At 42.5% G+C, this 26491-nt stretch overlaps 1 protein-coding gene across 1 annotated transcript in view; it reads right to left on the bottom strand.

Annotated features, from left to right (window-relative positions):
* The window catches only part of DENND1A (DENN domain containing 1A), a 505985-nt gene that overhangs the window by 226627 nt on the left and 252867 nt on the right, over window positions 1-26491 (bottom strand). Inside the window, 4 exon segments of the mRNA XM_017874791.1 lie at window positions 1354-1399; window positions 15271-15329; window positions 22583-22635; window positions 22638-22683. Of these exon segments, the coding sequence (XP_017730280.1) occupies window positions 1354-1399; window positions 15271-15329; window positions 22583-22635; window positions 22638-22683 (204 nt within the window).

Raw genomic sequence — 26491 nt, 5'->3', positions numbered from 1 at the left:
TCTAAATACATCATCCCAGATAGTCCATAAACTGTGTACTGTATGTGCTTAGGGCTGGGTGATGACAAGGAGGAACTGTTAACAGAATGTAGGAGCCACATGGCCGGCCTGTCAAATTAGAAATTTGAGCAGATTTCTGTGGTCTATTTTGATCAAGATTCTCAATGTCAAACAAACAGGTTTTTCGATAACCAACTTCTTTCATTTTCGTAAGCACAATAGCACAGTGTGCAACAGTTAGTGAAGCAGGTGGTCCTCGTCGACGTGAAATGAAGGGAACAGAAGAAGAGAAGTGGCACTTCCTTCAAGACATGCAAAGCACCACCGCAGACGGACATGGCTGTAGATTTTCCCTCTGAGAGCTTATCTCCTGTGCAACACAGGCAAGCCCCCTCCCCATGCCTCATTTTGCTCTAGTACAAATTAAAACTCTCTCCTGAGGAGGAAAGGGCTTAGGGTACATGTCTACAAACTAATGACACTTACAAAAACACAGAAAAGTCCTTTAAAAGAATTGCTATCTAATTGGTACAGCCATACAGAAAGCAATCTGGCATCCAATGCATAGCTTTGACCAAGCATTTCTACTTTAGGGGTTCTATGCTAAGGAAATGAGGCAAAATGCAGATAAAGCCTTATGCATAAAGATGTTCGCTGAAATGCTATTTATAATAGTGAAAAATTATAAACAACCTCAGTGTCCAACAGTAGGAAAACGGTTACGTTGTGGTATATCCAAATAGTGGGAATGATAGGTGGCAAATTAAAAATTATTACTGAGAGTAGATAAAAACATGTAGAAATTCCCAAGCCATGTTAATTAAAGACATAAAATTACAAAGCATATCAATTATGCATATTTATACAAAACATATATTTAGACAATAAAGACTAAGAAGGAGATTAGTAAAATGCTAACAATGGTTCAATCTGGAATAATGGTATCGTGGATAATTTTAATTTCCTTCTTCATGATTCTATGTACATTTTATATCACATTTACTACGATGAAGAATGCAATATTGCTATAGCGATTAGAACAAACATTTTGAAAAGCAAATCATTTCCCTTCCCTCATTCAAACCCTTAAAGAACCCTTTCCTCCTGCCTCCTTGACTCTCTCTCCCTCAACCCGTGAAAATCCACAGTCTCTAGGCAAAGTGGGAAAACCCTGAAAACAGAGTCCAATGCAGAGCGTCCAAGCTGAACGCTCAGCTCCGTGCACCTGGGAGGTGCTGCTTCGGCATGCTCCCACATGCAGAGCTGTGACTGCTGAGACTGGGTCTCTCCACCGCCACACAATGAAACAAAGCCCCAGGTAGAGCCATCTGGGGAGGAAAGAAGCCAACTTACCTCCATTAAACTTAAATGGATTCCTATGAGGTAGGGCATGGGAGCACTGTGAAGAGAAACAGAGACACACAGCTGCTTTAATGTCTGTTGCTTCTGACAGAAAATTACAGATGGTTCACTATTTGGAGAAAAACTGTTTTAATAAACGTATGCACAGTTACATTTCCTTTCACAACAAAAATCCTAATATGACATTTTGTTCCCAAGCCTTGAAACTTCAGAAGCATTTCAAAATGTGGGCAGCATTGGAAACAGCATGGGTATCAGGAAGAGCATCAACCTTGGTATTAGCCCCTAAAGAGTGGCTCTGCAACTGCACAGCCTCAGTTGCCTTATCTTTAAAATGGAATCCTGGATTGCAGCCAGCATGTTGTTATTAGAATCAAAGAAAATATACGTTAAATGATCAGCAGAGTTCTAATACAAATGGGAACGATTATTGCCATGATTACAACAGAAAAAGCAGTTAAGGTTGGATGAAGGGCATAATGTGTTTCAAAGAAGAATATTTTGTATTTGCTGCTTCCTCTGTCATCAAGAGATGTGATCTAACTGTCCATTCTGATTGGACAAAGTACTTGGAGAGCTGCCAGCAAGCATCTCCTCCCCAGTTGCACACATGCCATCCCATGACACTATAATTCAGAAAGCCTCTGCCAACTGCTTCATTCACGGAGCCACGGGTTCCCTAAGTCAGTGACTGAGGAAAGGCATGAGAACTCCACTCCAGTGGGTTTAAAACCTGGGCATTTTGGATACACCAGTCCTGCCTTTGGTTTCAGGGGTTGGTGTGTATGTGTGTGTGTATATACATTATCATTTATGTTACCTACCAATAACAAATGTGCTAGACATTATATGAGGAACTTCAAATTCATCTATTCTAATCCACATAACAACTTTACAATACCCATAGATACAATACCCATTTTACAGAGAAGGGACTAGGCCTAAAGAGGTTAAATCACTTGCTTAACACCACAAAACAAAGTCAGTGGTAGACTTGGGATTTGACTCCCAAATATGCATTTCTTCCTTTGTGCCACACTGATTTTGTAATATAGAACCTGAAATCTCCAAGCTCACTTCCCATGCAATGCTTTCCTTTGGGTCAGGGGAAGGAGGTCAAGGAAGAGTGAGGAAGGGTGTGATGGGCAACTTTTCCATCTATCTCTCTAGTATGGGACGTATTCTATGAAATGTGCAGATGGTATTTTGTGAACCTAGAGAAAAGACACCTGACTCAGACTGGGGTGACCAGGTACTTTTCTTCTGGGGCAGCTGGTAGAGCAGAGGTAGATGATCAAGGATGGCTCTTTCGGGACAAAGTTGGAGAAACAAGGATTGGTAAGTAATCAGACAGGAGAGGTTTGCTTCCAACTGAATACTGTGGAGTTTAGGCTTTATCCTGAAAGCAATGGATAGGCAAGGGAGGTTTCTAAACATCACAAGTATATTGTTAAATTGCTCAAACATTTAAAAATAAGAAAGGGCACGATTCCCTCATTACCATTCAACAAATAAAATTCAAGCAAAAATCCTTTCTTTCCCTTTTTCCCCAGAATATAAAATGTCCTCCTTACTACAGATCTCAGCAGTAATATAATATGTCTTGGGAACATGTAAAACAGACTTGAATATTAGCAGCTCAGTTTGCTAACTATTCTAGAAGACGTTTGTATTTGATAATAGCTAAAGAAAGAATTATACACACGACTGCAGTGAAAGTGGAGTTGTCTTTTCTTCTTCTCTCTCTCTTTTTTTGTTTTTCTTTTTTAAGGTATCTGCTGTGTGCATTCAGCTTCTCTTTGCTTCTAGGGGCAAGGAAATGCCCTGTGACATTTTTTTTTTCCCCTAAACTGTAAACCATTAGTTTAGCTGCCAGCTACACAAATGCTCAAACTTCCCAGTGTGCCTGGCTCTGCTGTCCAAGCTTTTTCCAGTGTACACTGAAATGAATGTGTTTCTAATTAAGTAGCTTCAGGAACACGACAGCTTCAATGTCAAAAATACAAAGTCTGAACCCTGGCAGGAAGTCTTAAGACTGCAAATGTCTCATCTAGTGGAACCTTGCCTAATGTAATGAAAGGAAACAGGAAGAGTACAAATTCCAGAAAAATGGCCATTTATTAATGTGACCAGAAGCACAGCCTAACACATAGAAGGGAGAAAGCGCAAATCCATAATATTTAACTAAATCTTATCACCTTTCCCATCTCCTACATTTAATCATGCAATTGACCAGTGACCATGAGTTTTAACCAGAATTGTTGAACTGAAATTCCAACAAATGAATTAATACACAGAAAAAGACATTCAAATGGCTGAAAATAAACATGTATACCAAAAGCCCTCTGTATAACTTAACCATAGGATCTCATGTATGTAGACTTTAATGCTATGCCCTTTCATCCTACAATAAAAATCAATCATACCCTGAAAGGAAAAAGGGACCTCATGGAAAAGACTGAAGATGCAAGAAAGGGCAAAATGGAACTCATTCTTCAAGTATCTTTAGATAGGCATTTTTAAAAGCCCAATAATTTTCCAAAGAGTAATTATGCCCTATCGTAGAAATGTAGTTTTCTTAGCCAAGTATTGTTAGAACTACAACAGCTCTGTATTTAGAAAATATTTAAAACACATTTATTCTGAAATCATAGCAGCTCCATGTTTTATATGAATGCAAATTTGGACAAATACCTTTTACACTGTCATCATTTACGTACAAAGCCTCAGATATTTCCCTGAATCTACTGCATGTTTGCTCTGCAAATAGATAATTACAAATTCCAAGTGGTGAGAGGGAGAGGGAAGAAAAAGAAACCCAGAATTTCCTGAACATCTCAATGTGGTACTTATCCAATTGGGTAATTCTAGGTACAGTCTGAAAACAATTTCTATTCTCAATAATTATTGTAGCTACTGACTCAGTTTCTTGGAAACCTCTTCTTTGTCTTTTATTTTTAAAAGAAATGTTTGGGGAGAAAAACACCTACCCATGATTATATTATCCTAACACAGTTACTTTTTCTTTTGCATTCCTTTCTAATACTGGCTCATATTAAACAGGTTTATATCTTTGAAATCATAAAAGGCATACATTGTATTATTTTCTCATTGGCTACATGAACATTTCCCAGATTGTTCTATAATTTTGTGATTATTAAGGACTGCAAATATGGATGTACCATAATTTATTGAATGCTATCCCTAGAGTAGACATTAAGCTGCTTCTAACTTTCCACTATCATAAGTATCACTGTGATAAAAATGAACACCTTCATGTTGCATGAATTCCTAGACACCAAATTACTAAAAATTAAAGGACAGGGCTGTTTCTTATCATTTGTTATATCCTAGCAGAGCGTTTTCCAAAAAGGCAGTACCTAGCCTAGTGGAAATCTTTCAGGATTGTTGCAGAGATTAGAGACAACCTCTGAGGTACCTGGCACAGGAGCAGCACATGGTAGGGTTCTGAGCCCCTGGCATGGCTGGCACCATTGGACCCACTCTCTTACTACCCACAGAATGGTTTCTTGTTCCAGTCCTGGTTCTGTAGAACACCCACTCTAGGATACCTGGTAAACTGCTGGTAAGAATGGTCAAGATGCCATGAGGAATGGGAGGTCCTTGACAGGCACACGTCATCTCTACACATGGATTTCTGACTCCCAAGCACACTCCTGTCTCCTGGATACTCCACTGAGTTCAGGAGGGTTGCTTATCACTTCCTTCAGGAGGGTGCCTTTCCTTTCTAATGTGCCACTAATAATGGAAAAACTATCAAGGAAACAATGGTTCATGACTTTCTGATCACTTGGACACATTTTTAAAAACCTCTTATCACTCTTGAGCATACATTAAAATAAAACATAGCAAAATAAACTGGGTAAGCTATTTTTTTTTTTTTTTTTTTGAGATGGAGTCTTGCTCTGTTGCCCAGGCTGGAGTGCAGTGGCGCGATCTTGGCTCACTGCAAGCTCCACCTCCCAGGTTTATGCCATTCTCCTGCCTCAGCCTCCCAAGTAGCTGGGACTACAGGCGCCCGCCACCACGCCCAGCTAATTTTTTGTATTTTTAGTAGAGATGGGGTTTCACTATGTTAGCCAGGATGGTCTCGATCTCCTGACCTCATGATCCGCCCACCCCGGCCTCCCAAAGTGCTGGGATTACAGGCATGAGCCACCGCACCCGGCCTTAAGTTATTTTTTAAAAAAACTTCTTCATGTTCAGAATCCAACTCATCTGAATCCTTTTCTGATTCAGAGGCATCAACGTCCATGTTTTTCCAAGGGTATCTCAGTTACAAAACCAAACCAAAATCCATCTAGAAGTGATCTTCCTGTTTAGGTCCAAGAAAGAACTTATTTGTTGCTGTTCTAGAAAATATGAATGGAAATATATGCTTCAGTAACAGCAAATGTATATACTCTGCTTCTCTGCTCTGGCACCCTTCAGCATTCATAGTGACTTTACCTTTCAGTGTTGAATCCTAGTGCAATTGTGAAGACATTTTAAACGGCAATTAAACATGTGTAGAACCAACAATGCACATAATTAAATTAAAGCGGTGATAATATTAATAGTTATAACCAAACTTACGCATGGGCGGGTCATGACAACCATGTCACAACTGCTGTATGGCTGACAGTGATTGTAAGGATGCTACTGTACATCTTAGAACAGCAGAATGGGGTGTATCTGTACGAAGCTTTTATTCTCTGGGAATTGCTGCACTATCTGATTTCATCAGTTTCATCAATTACGGGAGAGTAAAAGTGACTCTCTTTTCTTTCTACCCTGAAAAGGAAAAGGGCTCTGTTGCGGGTGTTGAGGCAGACACAATAGAATAACCTTTACCTGGAAGATATCTTTAGTTTGAATCCTCTTAAGAGGAAGAGGAACTTTTATTGAGCTACTATAATTCAGTCACTTTTATGCATTACAGACATAATGCTCAAGGGAACTCTGCAAAGTGGTGCTATCATCCATATTTTCAGGTTAGGAAACAGGCTCAGAAAGAAAAGTAATTTGCCAAGATCGCACAGCTAGTCAGCGGTGAAGCTGTACTTCAGATGCAGGGCTGCTGAACAGAGAGGCCAACCTCTGTGCATGATATCACACAGCACATACTCAGTATTTAAGCTGAAAGGAAAAGAGCGCTGGGGTACCAAAAGGGCTATTCGTCAGTCCTCTCGGTTCCAGCCCTGTGATGCCGAGCACTTCTCTAACAGGTAGGACCGACGGCATGAGCTCATTCACAGCAAGGAAGAAACAAGCATACGGAAACTGCAGACTTATTAAGCGATCCTGTAGTCCTCGTTCATTATTACTGCACTTCCACAATTTGTTTAATTCCTTTCCCCCAGATAACCAGAGCTCTCTTAATCATGTTCCCCTGAGGTGAACAGCTACTAATTGGAAGTGAGTCCAGTGAAATAAAGGAACACTGGCTAATAAAAAACAACAACAACAACAACAACAAAAACAGCTTCCCAAGTCAAAGTGGGAGGGGAGAGGAAACGAAGGGAGAGGCAGGAGGTCCCTTCACCTCCAGGTGGGCAACACCTCTGCCATCATGAAAGAACACAGCTTAGGGATTTGGAAAGATCACTGTTTTTCCATTTTTCATATAAACACATAGGTATTCATGTTACAATATACACATCACAGTGCCACCTTACCTCTCAGAGGCCCACCACCTTATTAACCAAATACCCTGATCAGGCAAAGGGGATCCCACAGTCAGAAAGGAAAACTCTGAAGGAGGTCTTATGTGAGCTTTTCTTTCTTTTTTTGTAAAAGACACAAACGTATAAACACAGATTGTCTTGTGGTTTGAAATTCTGCTCGAAATAATGAGCCTGGCTTTGTTAGACAGGTTAAAGGACAAGAGAGTGGGAAAAAGAACAAGAATGGACACCAGAGAACATATCTTGCTGGAGAATGCGAATGATCACAGTTTTGGACTTACTGAGAGCGATGAGACAGCTGCTCTTCAGGCTAACGTAACGGCCAGTGTAGGACAGGAAGCCAGTAAGAGCAGCCACCACTGACTGCAAATTTGCCAAGAGCCAGCACTAGGCTAAGGCATTTTCTCATTATATTCTCACCATAGCAGCATAAGGTAGGTACTATCGGAAATACCATTTCACAGATGGAAAAACTAAGATTGGAGAAGCTAAATCATTCCTCTGACATCACACAGCTAGTAAGTGGCAGAACTGGGACTAGAACCCAAGTTCATGATACAGGGATAAAGTAAGCTTCTTATTTCCTGGAGATCAACATTCCCACAGCCTGCAGAGGAAGAAAGTTAGGTGGTTTTCTCTAACCTGCTCCAGCCTGCAGCTGTGACAAGACCTAGGAGCTTCCACATTCTGTCTGAGATCCTCCTCCCCTACCTTTTCCATTACAGGAGACTTCTGGTCCCAAAAGTGCCTCTGAGCTCATCTCAGTCACACAGTGGCCCCACAGGCCTCAGCTTCACTATTTCTCCAAGTCCTACTGAAGCCCTGCTGCCTGCCTCTCAGATTGCCCAGTGGTGGCTAACACCTCTCTTGGTAGAGGTTTTTGTCTGGGTTACTCATTTGGCATAAAGCACGCGCTGATTTGAAGGGTGATTCTAGATTGTCAGTCACAGAAGCACAGAATCCTGTTTCCCAGAGCCTCCCATGGTGCCACGTGCAGAGCAGGAATGATAAAAACAGTCGAGCTGCTGTTTACTGAGCACACGCCACATTTCAAGGGCTGCATGGGAGGCTCTAGCCACCTTATCTCATTTAATCCTCAAATGATCCAATTTAGATCATCCATTTTATAGCTTTTTTTTTTTTTTGAGACAGAGTCTTGCTCTGTTGCCCAGGCTGGTGTGCACTGGTGCAATCCTCGCCCACTGCAACCTGTCTCCTGGGTTCAAGTGATTCTCCTGCCTCAGCCTCTCGAGTCGCTGGGATTACAGGCGTGCACTACCACGCCTGTCTGATTTTTGTATTTTTAGTAGAGACAGGGTTTCACCATGTTGGCCAGGCTGGTCTCGAACTCCTGACCTCAGGTAATCCACCTGTCTCGGCCTTCCAAAGAACTGGGATTATGGGCGTGAGCCACTGTGCCTGGCCATTTTACAGACTTAAAAAGGTATTCTCAAAAACGTGCCCATGGTCACGCTGTTAATCGTGATTCCAGCCCAAATCCTTCTACTTCCAAGTCTCTTACACTACTCTTACTTGCTAGTGACTTCTCTTAACCATTATGCTACAGTTCACAAAAAATGGTTACTTGATAATTATAGCTAAAAAAGTAAAATGCTAGTGGGTTCATAGCCAGAATAAAACTATATTTGCCTTACTAGCTGGAATTGACTGATACTCTTTTCTGTTCTAAGCAGGATTTAAGGCAATTTTTATGAATATTTTCAACATAGCAACAAAAGTATGAAAAGAAATAGGAGCCAAGGGGGGAAGAAAAGGAAGCTGTGGCAAGGTTAGTGTTTCCATTTCATGCTGGGGCACCTGCTGGGATGGTCACAGGTTTGGCTCTGAACACTCTGGCCACCAACCCAAAGACAGAAACAAGATTGTAAGGTGTTTTGTGGTGTCCACAGGAGAAAAATGAACCAGCCACCCAGGAGCTTGAATTTTCAAAAGGCTCCTGAGGAGGGAAAAGTGTTTTCCACAGGTCAGTCAGTCAGTCAGTCAACAGGTATCACTAATATCAGGCACCATGCTGGGCTGGGGCAAGAGGAGAGAAAAATAGATCTGGTCCCCATGTGAAGCTCACAGTTAACAGCAGATCAAATAAGCACATTGTACACATGCAAATCGCTACAAGGAGATGCACAGGGTGTTGTCGAGTACACAACAGAAGGGCCTGAGATGACCTCGTTTCATCTCTGCAGCAATCTTGAAAGGTGGGTCTCCATAATTCACAGAGGAACCCATGGCTCAAAGAGGTTAAGTGACTTGACAAAGGTCACAGCTGGTGAGAAGTAGAAAGTATGGGGTAACTGCCATGAGGTAGGCAAGCTTTTTCTTTTTAGGGGAAAAGAGTATTTAACGTCTTTCCTGGTTTCCAACCCAGCCCTCTCCGATTTATGAGCAACAACAGAGGATGAGGATCCATGAGGAGACCAGGAACAATTCTGGATTAGGAGAGAAGGCAGAGATGGCCTAGTTTCCATTTGTGGTTTCAGCAGTAAGAGCACGGGGACCCGCCACAGCAGAGGTGAGCTCAGCGTGCATCGATGTCCAGTGGGCACTGGAGATGGTTTGCTAATGCAAGACATGTGTATCACTGGAGCTGATCAGTGACTGGGAGAGGGAGGACAATGCCCTTCTGAGTGTGGCTCTGTGGCTTCCTGGGGTAACCTATGCGGGTGGGGGTGGCGGAGATGCCTTCTAGAGCCCCAAGCCACTAGACCCAACAGAAATGAACACGAGAGTTACAAAGATAATGCCTGGACAAAAATCTGGAGAGGTCAACATCAAAGCCTGGGGTAGCCCGCCCTTTTGTGCCTCCTCGGCCTACCGGAAGGTGACAGACTCGGAAAACATCAGGAAGGGCTCCATGACTAAGGCCACTGCAGCAGGAGAAGTTAATCACAGAGGAAAGGTCAGGAGACAGGGCTCTCTGTTGCCACAGAAAATTCAATGAGAACCATAACAGCTAAAGCCAGACACGGAAAGGAAGTCTCAAGTTGTAAGCCACAAACAGCCCATGAGAGCCTGTGGAAACACACAAATGAATGAGCCACAAAAAAAAAAAAAAAAAAGAAAGAAAGAAAGAAAGAGGTTTATGGAGAAATAAATGAAGAGAAAGTGACAGAAAAGAAAGTATAAAAAATAGTGCAACTGGTAATAACAGGAGATTCTCTCTTGCTGTTTTTCCAGAACTCATCCCATGTGCCAAGATGCATACATCCAATTACCTTTTCAGCCTTGCCTTTCCATCCATCGCGTGTTTTAAATGGAAGACGAACCTGCACTTGTTGAGAGGTCACTCAGAGCCTATCACTGTGCTGGTGCTGTACATACTGTCCTTGGTGCACACTAAAAGAGGCACCTAAGAGAGGCACACTATCTCCAGAAGTCCTGCCTTGAGGTCACTTGCTTCACTGCTGAAGCTTCCTGTGATCCTGATGTTACTTGGTCTGTGGCCCCTACCTTACAGGTGACCTATGGCTTCTAGGAACATATCTAGAGTGTTGTTGCTACAGAGACCCCTATACTGTGCCCCAGAACGTCCAGAGTTTTCTAAGTGTTGGGTTCAAGCCAGGCTCCAAATCGGGGAGGAGTGAGGAATGTGTCACTTACATACAAAATGTGTCATGAGAAATGGAAAACCAGGCCAATGCTCAGGCAGGTAGGCAGAAGTCGGGGCCAGCAACGTTGCACGGAGGGCAGCAGAAACTGGGGCAGGGGAGGCAGGCTGTTGCCCCTCCCAACATCAGTAGGAGGGAGCTGGGGAAGATGGGAGCAGCAGGGCAGGTCCAGAGGCTAGAGGCAGATACAGTAGCCAAGAGGTGATTAGGTTGTGGTCCAGAGAGCTCCCCAAAGGGCTGGTGGCTGAGCCAACAAGCACCATTCCCCTAATCCAGGAAGGGTCACTCCTGTGTTAAAGGGACATCTTGTCTTCTTTAACCCTGTAAGTCTCAGTAACACTGGGAGTGACACTGCTGAGGCCAGTGAGAGCTGTCCCGCTGTACTCCTGGCATCGGTGCCTTCCGGGGTGCCTCTACAGGGACAGGGATAAAGGCTGAATGGCAACCATCTACAAAGACTACCCATTTTTACAGACCTTTTGCTTTTTGCTATATGTACTTTGAAAGGCTGAAAAAGCTTATTATTATTACTATTATTATTATTTTGAGATGGAGTCTCGCTCTATCACCTAGGCTGGAGTGCAGTGACCCAATCTCAGCTCATTGCAACTTCCGCCTATCAGGTTCAAGTGATTTTCCTGCCTTGGCCTCGGAGTAGCTGGGATTATAGGCACACATCACCACGCCCGGCTAATTTTTGCATTTTTAGTACAGATGGGGTCTCACCATGTAAGCCAGGCTGGTCTTGAACTCCTGATCTCAGATGATCCACCCGCTTGGGTCTCCCAAAGCGCTGGAATTACAGACATGAGCCACCACACCCAGCGTAAAAAAGTTTTTTATAATAAGGATATGTTACTTCACTAACAATGTAGAATGTATTAAAAATCTAATGTATCTGGAATTAGTGGTTATACATCTATTAGATGGATAGTGAATTAGATAGTTGGAATATACTACAAACCACTGATCTTTATACATAGATTGATTGATTGATTGAGACAGAGTCTCATTCTCATCGACCAGGTTGGAATGCAATGGTGTGAGATCATTGCAGCCTCAACTTTCCAGGCTTAGGTGATTCTCCTACTTCAGCCTCGCAGGGAGCTGGGACTACAGGCACACACCACCACAGCTGGCTAATTTTTGTATTTTTTTTTTTTTTTTTTACAGAGACATGACTTTGCCATGTTGCCCAGGATTGGTCTCGAAGTCCTGGGCTCAAGCAATATGCCTGCCTCCCAAAGTGCTGGCATTACAGGTGTGAGCCACTGCAGCTCTGGCCAGAACTGTATACTTTTAAAAGGGTGAACTTTGTGGTATGTGAATTATATTTCAACTTAAAAAAATCTAGCAGAGAACTTGAAAAGACAGTTTCTCTATAGAGTATACAGTATAGAGACAGAGATCCCCACAGAATTTGTAACATAGATAATACAAAGGGCCCAGTCTCTTCTTTACCTCATTTTTCCACCTGGAAAATAGTTCACACCAAAATTGTCCAGTCTAGGCATGGTGGCTCACACCTGTAATCCCAGCACTTTGGGAGGCCAAGGTGGGCAGATAATTTGAGGTCAGGAGTTTCAGACCAGCCTGATCAACATAGTGAAACCCCTTCTCTAATAAAAATACAAAAAATTAGCTGGGTGTGGTGGTGCACACCTGTAATCTCAGCTACTCGGGAGGCTGAGGCAGGAGAATTGCTTGAACCCAGGAGGCAGAAGTTGCAGTGAGCTGAGATCGCAGCGCTGCACTCCAGCCTGGGTGACAGAGTACGACTCCATCTAAAAAAAAAAAGAAAGAAAAAACAAGAGAGAAAAAAAGGAAAAAAGACATTGTCCAAAGCTTCCCCACAAGGCTCTTGGCACATTCAGTCTTGGGTGCTGCTCAAGGAAACGAAGGTGCAGCTCAACGTAGGACTCAGTGACTGTTATCACCTCACAACACTTTTCCAGCTGCCTACTTGGTGCTAGGCTCCTCATGTAGAGCAGTGCTTTTAGCTACCTCCCTGGCAATGACTTCACAAATGAAGACACTGAGGCTCAGGCAGGTTATGTGACTCACTGAAAGTCACATCTTTAGTAGGACCAGAGTCTAGGATTTGGACCCTAGACTTTATGACTTCCAAATCTGAACTCTTTTCTCTCACTTGGCCTCTCTGTTCAAGCCTCAGGGTCAAGTTTAGCCAAATCTCAGTTGAGGAATTACCTAACTAGCAATCTATGATTTCTGATCATTAAACCAACACACATTTCTGTGTGTGTGTAGGTGTGCGTGCGCGCATTTCCTAACCATCAGTCCCACCACAGCCCAACTTCCCTTCCTCTTCTGTCTGAAACTAAATTCCTGGTCCTTATCCCCTCCCGCCCCTCCCAGATGAGCTCTGTCACAGTGGCACCATTCCACTCTTGGCGCCTTGCTGCTTCTTAGCTTAAATATATATATATATACATTCTCCCAATCTTTACTGGATGCTTGAGTTCTTTGGTGAAGTAGTGTTTCCTCAGATCTAGAACCACCTATGTGCACCTATCTTCCTATGCCCACTGCCAGGAATATAGTAAGTACTCATAAGCACTTGCTGCAAAATGGCAATGACATACAGCTTTTGCTTACTTACTGGAACCTAATCTTTAACAAAAGCTAGAAAGTCTAGAGTTTGGCATATATAAGAGATTTTGGCCACAACTATCCAACTACTCCACTTCCATTCTCTGTGTTAAGTCTATACATTTAGATGATGCAAAAAATATTCAGTTGAAATTCTTTTTTTTTTTTTTTTTTTGTTTGAAGACAGGGTCTTTCTCTATTGCCCAGGCTGGAGTGCAGGTTTAAGCAATTCTCATGCTTCAGCCTCCTGAGTAGCTGGGATTATAGGCATGCACCACCATGCCTAGCTATTTTTTTTCTATTTTTAGTACAGATGGGGTTTCACTATGTTGCCCAGGCTGGTCTTAAACTCTTAGCCTCAAGTGATCTGCCCCCTCAGCCTCCCAAAGTGCTGGGATTACAAGTGTGAGCCACCACACCTGACCTCAGTTGAAATTCTTAGCACCAGAGATACATTAATATATACTGACTATATATACATCTATATAGCTATGAATAACATAAAGATAGTATCTACTATTTACAGAGCATCTGCTTTGTGTCAGTAGTAATCACTATTCACCTCCATCTGAAAAGGCTGGCTCAGTGACCGCCAATCTAGTCAACGGGGAAGCCAGGTGAGGGCCACACTTTTCTGTTTCCGCTGAACCACACTTTATTTGAGTTCTGTCTCTGCCATCAAGAATACCAACAATTCCACTTAATCTAGCATTGATCTATTTCCTATGCAACATTTCATGGCATCAATGAAGATAGTGACTAGAATGGGCGCAGATCTGATTAACTGGATGTTACTTCAGAGTTGTGTCCAGACTGGTGCCCCATCACCTATATGGACTGTGCACCTTTTGTTGAAAATCCTACATGGAATATGTGATGCACCATGTAGGGGCTGATTCAGAACCCTACATAGAGCACGCAAAAGGCCTGAAACTAGCATCTTTCAGAGAGATCTGAGCATCCCCACTCTGAGAGGAAGAATGGTTCCAGAGTCATCTGGAAATGCCAAAAAATATGAGGCATTTTACAAAGTCAAATGCAAAATCCAAACCTTCACTGTACATATCCTATTTGACTTCTCAGTTCAACAATGCCCTCAAAAAGCATCAGGAGCTAGCTACTAACTTGGCTTTTGACCTGACTGTCCTTTGGGGGGAAAGCATGAGCTTGTCTTGATCTGCTTTGAAAATATTTTATCACAAATGTGTGTTAATAATTGCCTAGAATAAACCAAATACACGATTCAAGTTGGGAATTGATTTGTGGTCCCTATTTAGGACTACTTCTGAAGGAGGAAGGGGGAAAAAGAAATTTACATGGGAAATACCATATGGTTTCTACTGGGACCTTTTCTTAGCACAATTTAATTAGCATAGTGCCTGGTACATAATAAGTGCTCTATCAATATTTGCTGAATAAATGAATAATTAATGAATGACAACATACGTCTACAATTAGCAAGTCATCAAGAATCCGACATGAAGAATTTTTTCACAAAATCTTGGTGATGGGTACAATTTATTCTCTAACACTTCGGAGGATATTAGTAAGGAAAGTTTTAATATCAGATGGCCTTGGATTTCAAGGGCAGGCTCCACTATTTCTTGGCTGTGTGACAGTAGGTAAGTCATTAAACCTCTCTGAGCTTGGATTTCCTAATACATACAATGGAGCTAAAAATATTTATCTTGCAGCTTGATTTTGAAGATTTGCGATAATGTTTATAAAGAGCTTGTCACATACACAGTACTCAATAGATGGTGATTATTATGAAAGGGAATGTTGATTCTCATTAGCAAGTTAATCCTTTTCTCCCAGAAACAGGAAGGCTTTCCCAACACTGGCCAAGGTCAAGGCCACCATCAGCTAAGGTAGGGAACATTCTCGTTTTCACTTTCAAAGTCAAGGGAATGGCATAGATCTAAAGTAGAAAGGAACCAGCAGCACATGTTTTTAAATATTCATAAGGGCTGGAAATGTCTTACTCCTTTCGTTTTCTCTGCCATCTGCTTTTGTTTCTTTTCTTTTCATTCTTATGCCACAGCTGCAAATGAAAACAACCATACAATAACTCAAGTTAAATAAAAAAAAAAAAAAATCAAAATAAAACAATCTGAGGGATAAAAAGAGAAGATGAATTATAAAGTTTTCCCCTGAGCTCTCAAGGCAGCAGAAGTAAGAATAATGTTTAATGTGAGTTAAACCTTCCAGAAACTGAAATCCATGTCCCATGTTTATAATAATGGTGAAAAAAGCAATCAATATTTACTAATGGCCCCTAGGTGCCACTTGACTAATAACTCTAATTGCTATAGCCACTTTTCAAAGTAGGTAAGTTATACCCATTTTACAGAAAAAGACATTGCAGATCAGAGAGGTGAAACAGATTTTTAATGGTTACATAGTTAATAAGAGATAAGACTAACATTTGAATCCAGGTCTGCCTAAATCCAAAACCTAGGCACTTTCCATACTACTGTCCACTCCAAAAATAGGAAGGGACACACACAAAAATAATTCGAGGAATATCTAGGGCAGCCCATTTGGACTAAACTGATTTTTTTTTTCAGATAATTAAAATCTGTGATTATAGCTCTAATTAAAGTTAACTCAGATGATTGTTTGTTGTATTTGTGAATGTGCAATTAGTTCTCCACATAATTGTAGGGTTTTCAGTATCCTACTTTTCATTTATTAACTGCATGCAAACTAGAGCTTTGCTGTCATGGCCTCTGGTCTACTAAAGGCTGCAATACAGCTTTTGGGGTTTCTGGACTCAATGACTGTGACCTGTGATACCAACAGCAGGGTCTGGGCTCAGACCCATTTAACATGTTTTTTGTCCAGAAGTCAATGAAGACTTCATCTTCAGGCGCCATGTAAAAAGCTCTTATGGCCTACACTGTTGTCCTGAAAACTCCTAGCAGCATGTACCTGAAGAAAAACTGGCAGCAGTGGTCCTCATGTGTTAATTACACTTGTGAAGTCTATTATGCATAGAAAGGGCACCTGCTGGCAGTGAAAATGACTAGAATCCGCCCTTCCTGTGCAGTGAGTAAATTGAGAGTTCATTTCTACAGGAGATAATAGTTTTCAGATTCCATTTTGTGTATCCTCTGCATGGGGACATACTTAACATTTAAATCATCTGCAGAGGAGCAAACCTCCTTCAAATTTACATGTTTCAGGCTCCTAGCACTTTACTTAAAATGCTAGTTATCCCTGCTGGCTCTTACCACCAAGGATTAAACTCAATGGTGGTGAACGTTACTAGGCATAAGAGAATGAAGTTATTAGCATTGACTCAAATTTCATGACATTTGTAGCCTCTGACCAAAGCAGTGGTAGTGGTTGAAGGTGCTCAAATCAACCCTTCATTATGGGGGATGTGTTTTTTCTCTTGGAGTCTTTCATTTCATCATTCTTACACCTTACAGTTAACAAACAGACACCAATCCCCCACCAGCCTGTAATCATCCTTTGGTCATATGTCAAAAAGTTCTTTCACAGAAACAAGGGACCAGGAGAAAGACTGCTATTACAGAAACAGAAACTTCCAAGATGGTGCCTCCTCTCAAAACCCACTCAGGCACCAGTAAATACAAATGTCATCTTTAATTTTCTGCAGTGGAAATTTAGGATGACAAGGACTTAGCAGCCTTCCTTGCCAAGTCTTCTCTTCTAAGTTAGACCTGCCAACATCATTGCCCTTGGTCAGGCTGGTAACAGTTTTTCAAAGTGCTAGAGTTAGAGAAGGTTGAAAAATGATCTTGGATCAGCTTTCATGGGAAAATAAAACATCTAATGTATCTCCAAGAAAACATGAAGGGAGAAATGCATGGCAGCTGGAAAGAACAATTGGCTAGAATAAACACTGATTTGTGAAAATAAAGCTTTTAATTATAAAACCATACTTTTCATTGTAGAAATATTTGAAAATATGGAAAATAAAAAGCATGCAGAAATCCTCTCCCACCTCCCCATAATGGGTCTCTGTTAAACATTTTGGTGTATTTCTTTCCAGATTTCTGCCTCTCTATAAGTATAAATATATACATCCGATTTTTTGTGTATTATGTGTCCATACAATTCTCTTAAGAAAAATTTGATCGTATAGTATAATACATAATGCCTATATCAGGGAAAGTTACTAAAGCTCTTGGGGCCTTGGCTTACTAATCATCTGTGAAATGGGGCTAATAGTATCTGCCGTGTAGGGTTGTTGGCAGAATTCAATGCCATCACAGATGTAAAGGAGATAGCCCAGTGTTCAACAATGGCAGCTATCTTCGTCACTGATGTTAGTGACAGAGCATTTTCCCCTCCACAGTTCCAGGAATGTAAACTGCCTGTTTTAAACTAGCTAACAATTTAGCAACCAAAACTTTTCAAATAATAGAAAGCTAAAGTTGGGTCACACACAGTAGCTCGTGCCTGTAATCCCAGTACTTTGGGAGGCTGAGGCAGGTGGATCACCTGAAGTCAGGAGTTAGAGACCAGCCTGGCCAACATGGTGAAACCCTGTCTACTAAAAATACAAAAATTAGCCAGGCGTGGTGGTATGCACCTGTGATTCCAGCTACTAAGGAGGCTGAGGAAGGAGAATCGCTTGAACCCAGGGAGCTGAGGTTGCAGTGAGCCGAGATTGTGCCACTGCATTCCAGCCTGGGCGACAAAGCAAGACCTTGTCTCAAAAAATAAAATAAAATAAAATAAATATTAAAAAATAAAATTGTACTACTACTTGGCAGACGAACTATATTGATCCTCCCAGCTCTACCAATCCCTGGGTATTCCTCCCTGAAGCACAGCATGAAAACCCACTGGTGAATCTCTTCCAGGGGGAACCGTGAGACAGGGTCTCACTCTGTCACCCAGACCAGAGGGCAGTGGCTCGACTGTGGCTCATGTAGCCTCTACCTCCTGGGATCGAGCGATCCTCCCACCTCAACCACCTGCGTAGCTGGGACTACAGTTGTGTGCCACTATGACTAGCTATTTTTTTTTTTTTTTTAATTTTCTGTGTAGATGGGAATCTCATGATTTGCCCAGGCTGGTCTCAAACTCCTAGGCTCAAGTGATCCTCCTGCCTTGGCCTCCCAAAGTGCTGAGATTACAGGCATAAGCTACCGCATTCGACCTGTGGCTACCTTTTAGAGCACACATCTAACCTCATCTAACCTATCATGTGTATTGTGGTGGGGGCAGGGTTGGGGGTGTCTCTCCCTGTGGAAGACCCTGAGACATGTCTGTGGGGAAGGGACCTATGTCTATGAAGGCAGGCATGTCTATGTGGGGGTCTATTCCTGTGAGCGTACTGTGCGTCTGGGGGGAGAGGGGATGGCAGCAGGTTCAAAGTGCTAAGGGGGCTGGATGTCACTCCAGGACTCTGTCTCAAGGCATGTGTGTCTCCTTTCTACCTTCTGCTTTTTCTTGCTCTCTCTCTCCCTTCCATCTTCCTTGGATGTGTGTTTTGTTCCTTCTCCTCCCCTCTAGTTCACCTCGTCTCCTTCCTCCTCTCTGAGCGTCCGTGTCTGCCTCTGCCCAGTCCCTCAAGTTTTCATTTGAACAACAAACACTACTGGATAGTAAACAGGGTCCTTTTGGTCCTTTCCTTGAAGATATATGGCAGTGAGAAGAAACCAAGAGCATTGGCTCAGAAGCTCAAGCACAGGGAGTTTAAGGAAAGGTCAAATCTGAGGAATGGGGCACCTAAGCACATGTGCAGGAGAGGAGAGGCAGCAGAAAGGGGTGTTTAATGGTACCCAAGAGAACAGAGATCTAGATGGGTCCCAGAGAATCCTCAGGAGACAGCACCCAGGCCCAGGTGAAGTCAATGGCTTTGGACAGACTGCTCTTCCTCCCTCAGGAATGGTAGGAGAGGAAGAGGCAAGCAGGCAGCAAGTAACCAGCCTTGGATGAGAAGGAGGGCAGCTGTGGGAACACAGACCCTATGTCCCTCTCTTCTCACCAGACGTAACAATGCATTCCCATCCCTGAGCCTGCTGCATGGTGGGAAGAGTGAGGGCTCAGGGGTGACTGCAGAGGACGAGGGCAAGCTAAGGTTAGTCAGTACCACTCTCTAGCAGGTCCTCTCTGCAAAGGCTCTCAGACTTTCACCAGCAGTATCTTCCAGACAAGGAGTAGATAAGAAAATGGTAGGGGTGCCCAGGGTCAGTGGCAAGGCCAGGGAAGCAAGAGCCTGCAAGGAACTGGTGAAAAACCCAGGAGCAGTTCTGGCCTATGTGCCTGTGTCTTCGACACCCAATTGTTTGAGTCCCTTCTGCTGGAAACTGACTCTCATCCCTGTCTTCCAGCACTTAGTGCAGTGCCTGAGACATGGCCAGCATCGGGAAACATCTGCTCTACCGAAAAAGCTCACGACACCAGGCACAGTGGCTCATGCCTGTAATCGCAGCACTTCGGGAGGCTGAGACAGGTGGATCACAAGGTCAGGAGATCAAGACCATGCTGGCCAACACAGGGAAATCCTGTCTCTACTAAAATTACAAAAAATTAGCCAGGCGTGGTCACACGCGCCTGTAATTCCAGGTACTCGGGAGGCTGAGGCAGGAGAATCGCTTGAACCTGGGAGGTGGAGGTTGCAGTGAGCCGAGATTGCGCCACTGCACTCCAGCTTGGGTGACAGAGTGACACTCTGTCTCAAAAAAAAAAAAAGAAAAGAAAAGAAAGAAAAAGCTCACAAAGACCCAAAGCAAGGAGGCCAGCAGGAAACCAGAGGGGGCTGAGTGAGCTTCAGACGGTTAATGACACAGGTGTCACCCTGCTGGGTGGCTGACAGCGCTTTTCAGTCTATAAAGTGCATTAGCACATACGTTATTTTATTTCATCCTAGAAACAGTTTAAAGAACAAGTTGCAGTATTTTCAGCCCTCAACAGAGAAGAGATTCAGAGACGCAAAGGTGCTTGCTCTAAGCTACACAGCCAGGCAGTAATGGAGCGGAGACAGGGACTCAGGCGTCCTCCTCTTAGCCCCATCCTATTCTTGTTTGTGCTACTCCATGGCATCTCTGAGGGAGTAATCTCACTATAGATGACAAAACAGTGCAAATGTGATCTCAGTGGGAATAAGAGGAGGCCAGTAACGTGGATTCTGAAGCCACTGAAGACAACAGAGAATAAGATGGGAAGGGGATGTGGACATCTCAACCAACAGATGATGAAGATCCCAGAGACAAGCAGATGACAGTGACACGGCAGGGAGGAAGGTTCCTAGGGGCTGTGCTAGCAGCCAGATGACAGGGCAGAGCTCACACCAGACCATGGCAGTGGGGACAGGAGTCTAACAATCTTCCCTTTGGAGTCCGGGAGCAGAAGGAGCAGCCTCACTAGGGCAGAGTCCAGCATTCCCTAGAGTCTCCAATGGAAGGAGAGAGGCTGGAGACCTGGATACAGGGGAGGGGTCTGGGATGGGCTCCAGGGTTTGAAAACACTCCCTGAGGAACACAGCAAATGCAAACATTTAACGTCACATGGTGAATCTGTTATAAGGGGTTTACATCCTTATTCTTTCCTATCTGCAAACATTACTTTATCTCCTACCCACTCAAGAAGGGATGAACACAAAAATCTAGACCAGCAGTACCTGGACATCATCATTAACTGAAAATAGTTTCCAAAATAAACCAAAGTATGAAGAGACAAAGTGAAAAAATGTGGGGTTCAACCATCGATGAATCAAGAAGAAATTCAAAATTAGCCAGGATTCCATATTCCACTTGGTAGAAAACATATTGCCCCTTAATCTCACAAGAGGTGGGAGAAAGGCATGAATAAGATGACTACCTTGATAAGAAAGACGTATAATTAAGAAAGAATCAGGCCCATTCACTTACTGCTATGCACGAGAGAGCGCCACTGATTTTCACATGATGGCCCTGAGTTACGTCCTTGTTATCTCCATGGCTTCTTGGGAAGAGGGTGAGCCCAACACGTTCCAATCAGGAGTGACTGTGGAATGCCTTTAAGCTCCTTGGACAATCTGGCTACCTGAGTGAACCTTTCCAGTGAGATGACGGCAAAATGGGCTGGAGATCCCAGTAAAAGTATGACTGACCTGGACTCAATCACTCTGAACCAGTGGTCAGTGTCCCATGTCATCTGTCCTTAAGCAACAGGGCTATGACCCTCAAATGGGTTCCCTTCTCCTGAAGCTCTCAATATTTGGCATGCAGTTAGTGCCTTTCCCTCTCTGTGTACCATGCCCCCTTATGGACTTCTGTTGACTTGAACTGTTTGGAGACAATGTCTAACTGCATTACACTAGAGAAAGAAATTATTCATGAGGAAAAGGGAACCAAGTCGGTCACAAAGACAGTCTGTTTTGGTAATCTATTGAAGACAGATAGTGAGGACAATGATATGTCTGTGGGAACATTTTCTGAGCACCCACCATGAGCCAGCTTTTCTACATGGGGTCCTTTCATATGTTACCTCGTTTCATCTTTATGATTATGTATTGAACAACTTCCTTTTACAGATGAGTAAACAAAGTCTTAAAGCCAAGTGACTTGCCCAAGATGGCAGGGCTGTCGCCAAAACCTTTGTTTCTTCCTTCTACTAAAGTCTGTTTCACTGAACGGTGCAATTCTCCTCAAAGAACTTCAGACGGTTTAGTGCCATCTGGCTTGTGCTCCCAAACCACAGTGAGCACGAGTCTTAAGGAATGTGCCAGGGCATGGCTGAAACTTGAAGGTCTTGGAGATCTCAATTGTTTCTGTCCCCAGTTTACAATTTGTTTTAGGAAAAAACAAACAAACAAACATGCAACCTCTTGGTGCATTGTTTCCCCCAAACTGAGAAATGGGAAAAATGACTACCTACTCTCTTGTACTCTGTCATGACATAAAAGAAAACTGGAAATGAAAGGGCCATGCAATCAGGTGGTCTTAAATCCATGCCACTTTGAAGTTAGTATTTTTATTATTATTATTATTTTTGAGACAGAGTCTCACTCTGTTGCCCAGGATGGAGTGCAGTGGCACAATTAGAGCTCACTATAGCCTCGACCTCTCTGGCTCAAATGATCCTCCCAACTCAGCCTCCTGAGTAGCTGGGACTACAGGTATGTGCCACAATGCCTGACTTTTTTTTTTTTTTTTTTTTTTTTTTTTTTTTTTTTCGGTACAGATGGATTCTCACTACTTTGTCCAGGCTGGATCAAGTTAGTTATTTTTAATTGTAGAGTCACCAACTGCATTAACCAAGTGGACACACCTAACATGCCCAGCTCAGTTCAGGCAAAGGAGAAGCAGAGGGACAGGGCCAGCCCCTTACCAGCAGTAGTCCAGCCAGATGTGGCGGCAGCACGGGGATGTACACGTGGCTGCGTACATGGGGTAGAGCATCGCTGCAGACCCGTGGATGCAGGCAGTCAGCTGGGAAACAGAGCAAAGCGAGATCAATGAACAAATCCCAAGGGGAGGAGACACTGCCATTTGATTTCAAGCAATACAAATTCTATAATTCTTCAAACATGTTTACATGATAAGTTGAAAAGCCTGGAGAAATCATTCTAAGTTAACTCAATCACCCTAATTCAAAATTTAGTAAGGCCTTTCCTTTTCAAAAAAACTTTTTTCCTGATTATAAAGCTAATATACGAACAGAAAAATTTAAAAATGCGAAAAGGGATTAAAATAAATGCCACCACATTGGAAGATTTAACATTGTAGGTTCTTACACACAGAAGCACATATATTCCCTTTTTAAATACAATTAGGATGACTTATACAGTATTCTTTTGTGGTTTCTAAAAGTGAACATTATTTGATTTGCCAATTTTTCCTTTAAATATTCTTAGAAAAAGGTATCTCTTAATGATGCTTTAAAGGCACAAATCCAGAATATTCTTTAAATATTCTTAGAAAAATACCTTTTTAACGATACTTTGATGAATTTTCCATACTTTAATATATTTAACTACTCTACTACCATTAAGTAATATAATCATACAGGTCAATAATTTATATCTATAGTTCCTAAATGTAGAATTCAGAGACAAAGGTTATAAATATTTCAAGACAATAAATACATATATCATAAATATGTTAGTATAATGAATAGAGGAAGGATGGAGACTCTTTACACTCCCCAGCCCCAGCCATCCACCACAATTCTGGCCTCCCTGCCCCTCACCAGCACTACTCCTTGTAGTCAAGTTAGTAGCTTTAAAATTGTATCTATTTTACTTTTATTTTTATTCTGATCAGGACTAAGGTTGAACATTTTGTCATATGTTTCTTGACTGTACTTATGTAATAGACAAATGGTCTATTCATATTCTTAGCCCACTTTAAAAATGAGTGTTAGTAATTTTTACTGGTTTATAAGCAATCACTGATGATATGCAAAGAATATCCAGCCTTTGCAGTGTTTTGAAAATAATTTATACTTAATTTTCTTTGAATTTCTGGGCAAAGAGAAGGTCTAAATAATTACATAGACAAATAATTTCTTCCATGATGGTTTCTACCGCTTTTATCCCAGGAAAGTCCTCTAAATTTTCCCTTAGCATTTAACTCTTCAGTCCATCTGGAATTACTTTAGGTTTAAGGACTGAGGTGAGAATTTATTTTTTCCACATAGGTAATCAATTGCTATGGCACTGTTTACTGACTAATCCTTCCTCTCCACAGTCTTTTGACTTACCCCTATTTTGTATTTTTTTTTCTTCTTAAGAGCTAGAGACATCATATAATCAGTATTTTATACAATTAAAAATTTAGGAAACAAAGATAATATAAAGGGATACAATTGCTACAAAATTCAATATAGTGAAAAGAAAGGGGGAAAAAGCAACCTTTGGAAATATAGCTATGAAGTGACAAGGCCAACAACACATGCTTCTTTCTGTCTTTTTTTCTTTAATGTTTCTTTGGTTTCAGGGAAGCCTGTTCCCATGAGGACTTCGCTTCTTTCGGAAGCTGTTAACTGGCCTTTGCTGACAGAAGGACATTTGCGTGGCAAAAGAGTGACGTGCCAAGGCCCAGTTAAAAGCATCCCAGAGGTTAGTGTAACATGAACAGCTTTAAATTGGGTATTCTGCTGATGTTTCCCAGTTGTGAGAAGTGTGTGTTAAAGCCAGGGCTGCCACTCCCACCCCCGCCTGCCCTGACTCTTTCCTCTAGACCCCGTTCTTGAAGCCAGGGCCATGCCATGAACCAGATCTCATTCAGCAGGCACCCAAGAACTGTTCCCAGTGACCCCGTCAAGGCTGGCAGGTTTAACCCATCCCTTCACATTCTATTTCCGTAAGTACCCATATAAAGGAGGCTGATATATATACACACACATATATATAATATCAAAACATTAATTATATATATATCATATCATTAGTTTTATATATATTATATATCTTTATATATTTCATATATAAGTATATTCTGTATTTTACATACACACACACACACACACACACACACACACACACACACACACACACACAAACTAATCCCTTCAGGGCTTCTTAGAGATGAAAACTCCTTGCTGGTATTGAGTGAGTGGAGAATGAATCAACTCTGACCTGATTCCACCCTGAAGTCAGCCTGGAGGGTTCCACTGGCCTCGGGTCTCAGCTCTTTCTGCACATCTTTAACTAGCTGCCAGAGCGCTCCTCCTCAAGTGCAGGTTCCGGCCCATCACTTCCTACTCAGAAGTCTTTGGGGGCATGGCTAGCCCCGGATGGCTCCACCAGCCCACAGTCTAGCTTTACAGCAGCCATCTGTAGCCACACTCTGTACCGTCTTCTCCAAGTCTGTCCTTGGAATACATCACTTAGAGTCATGTACTCTTTTTCCTCCCCTCCCTTTCCACCCATCCCCTAAACTGGCCTGGATTTGTGCCTCTAGCAAACTCCTCCCTCAGGTCTCTGTGTAAGTACTTCCTCTTCAAAGTCTTCCCTGGCTCCTTGTGAATAGGCGATGATGATGATGATGATGATGATGATGATGATGATTGAGACAGGGTCTCACTCTGTCACCCAGGCTGGAGTGCAGTGGTGCGATTTCAGCTCACTACAGCCTCCGCCTCCCGGGTTCAAGCAATTCTCCTGCCTCAGCCTTTTGAGTAGCTGTGACTACAGGTGTGTGCCACCACGCCTGGCTAATTTTTGTATATTTTGTAGAGACAGGGTTTTGCCATGTTGGCCAGGCTGGTCTCAAACTCCTGACCTCAAGTGACCCACCCACCTTGGCCTCCCAAAATCTTGGGATTACAGGCATGAGCCACAGCATCCAACCCACAGGCACTCATTATTAACTGGACCATAACTGGCTGCATGTTTGTCTCCTGACTGTAAAGTACAGGAAGATCCTGTCTTCACCTCCATGTTCTCAGTGGCCCAGAATACACAACACACACACATGCACTAGTTAATGGCATGTGTCCTGAATAAAGAAAATACTATTTTTTCTTAGAATATACTCACAATACAAAGACAGTTTAGTAGCTTGGCTTTTATCAGTAGCATACCAACATTCCCGTGAGTCTCGCAGAATAAGGTACATGACTCAAAGTCTAAAACAGGCTGGGCGTGGTGGCTCACGCCTGTGATGCCAGCTCTTTGGGAGGCTGATGTGGGCAGATCACTTGAGGCCAGGAGTTCAAGACCAGCCTGGTCAACATGGCGAAACCCCGTCTCTACTAAAAATACAGAAAAAGAGCCAGGCATGGTGGCACATGCCTATAGTCCCAGCTACTCGGGAGGCTGGGGCAGGAGAATTGCTTGAACCCAGGAGGTGGAGGTTGCCAGTGAGTTGAGATCACATCACTACACTCCAGCCTGGGCAACAGAGTGAGACTCTGTCCCCCAAAAAAGAAAGACAGAAAAAAATGTCTAAAACAAAAACAGCAAGCTTAGAAACACAAGCATGGCACTTTTGGAAAACCAAGTCATTCATTCATCCATTCGCCCATTCAATCATGTGCCTACTTTCTAATTCCCCAACATATAAATAAATAAATAAAAGCACTTCAAAATCTATAAGGTCCCATACAAATGAAGGTAACATCATCATATGAATTAATTTGTGATTCTCTTTGAAAAAGTCATTTAATAGAATGAACCTGGTTAAGCCAGAACTTGATTATGTGACTCTTTTTAGGTTAAACTGGTTTGGGTCAAAAGCCTATTTCAACCGATAAAGTAGCAGAGATCTCATCTTCAGATAATGTTCTTTTCAT

Source organism: Rhinopithecus bieti, unplaced genomic scaffold (genome assembly GCF_001698545.2).
Source record: "Rhinopithecus bieti isolate Rb0 unplaced genomic scaffold, ASM169854v2 scaffold_7967, whole genome shotgun sequence".
Taxonomy (NCBI): Eukaryota; Metazoa; Chordata; class Mammalia; order Primates; family Cercopithecidae; genus Rhinopithecus; species Rhinopithecus bieti.
Note: the sequence above shows the minus strand (reverse complement) of the source record. Positions and strands in the feature narration are given on the sequence as shown.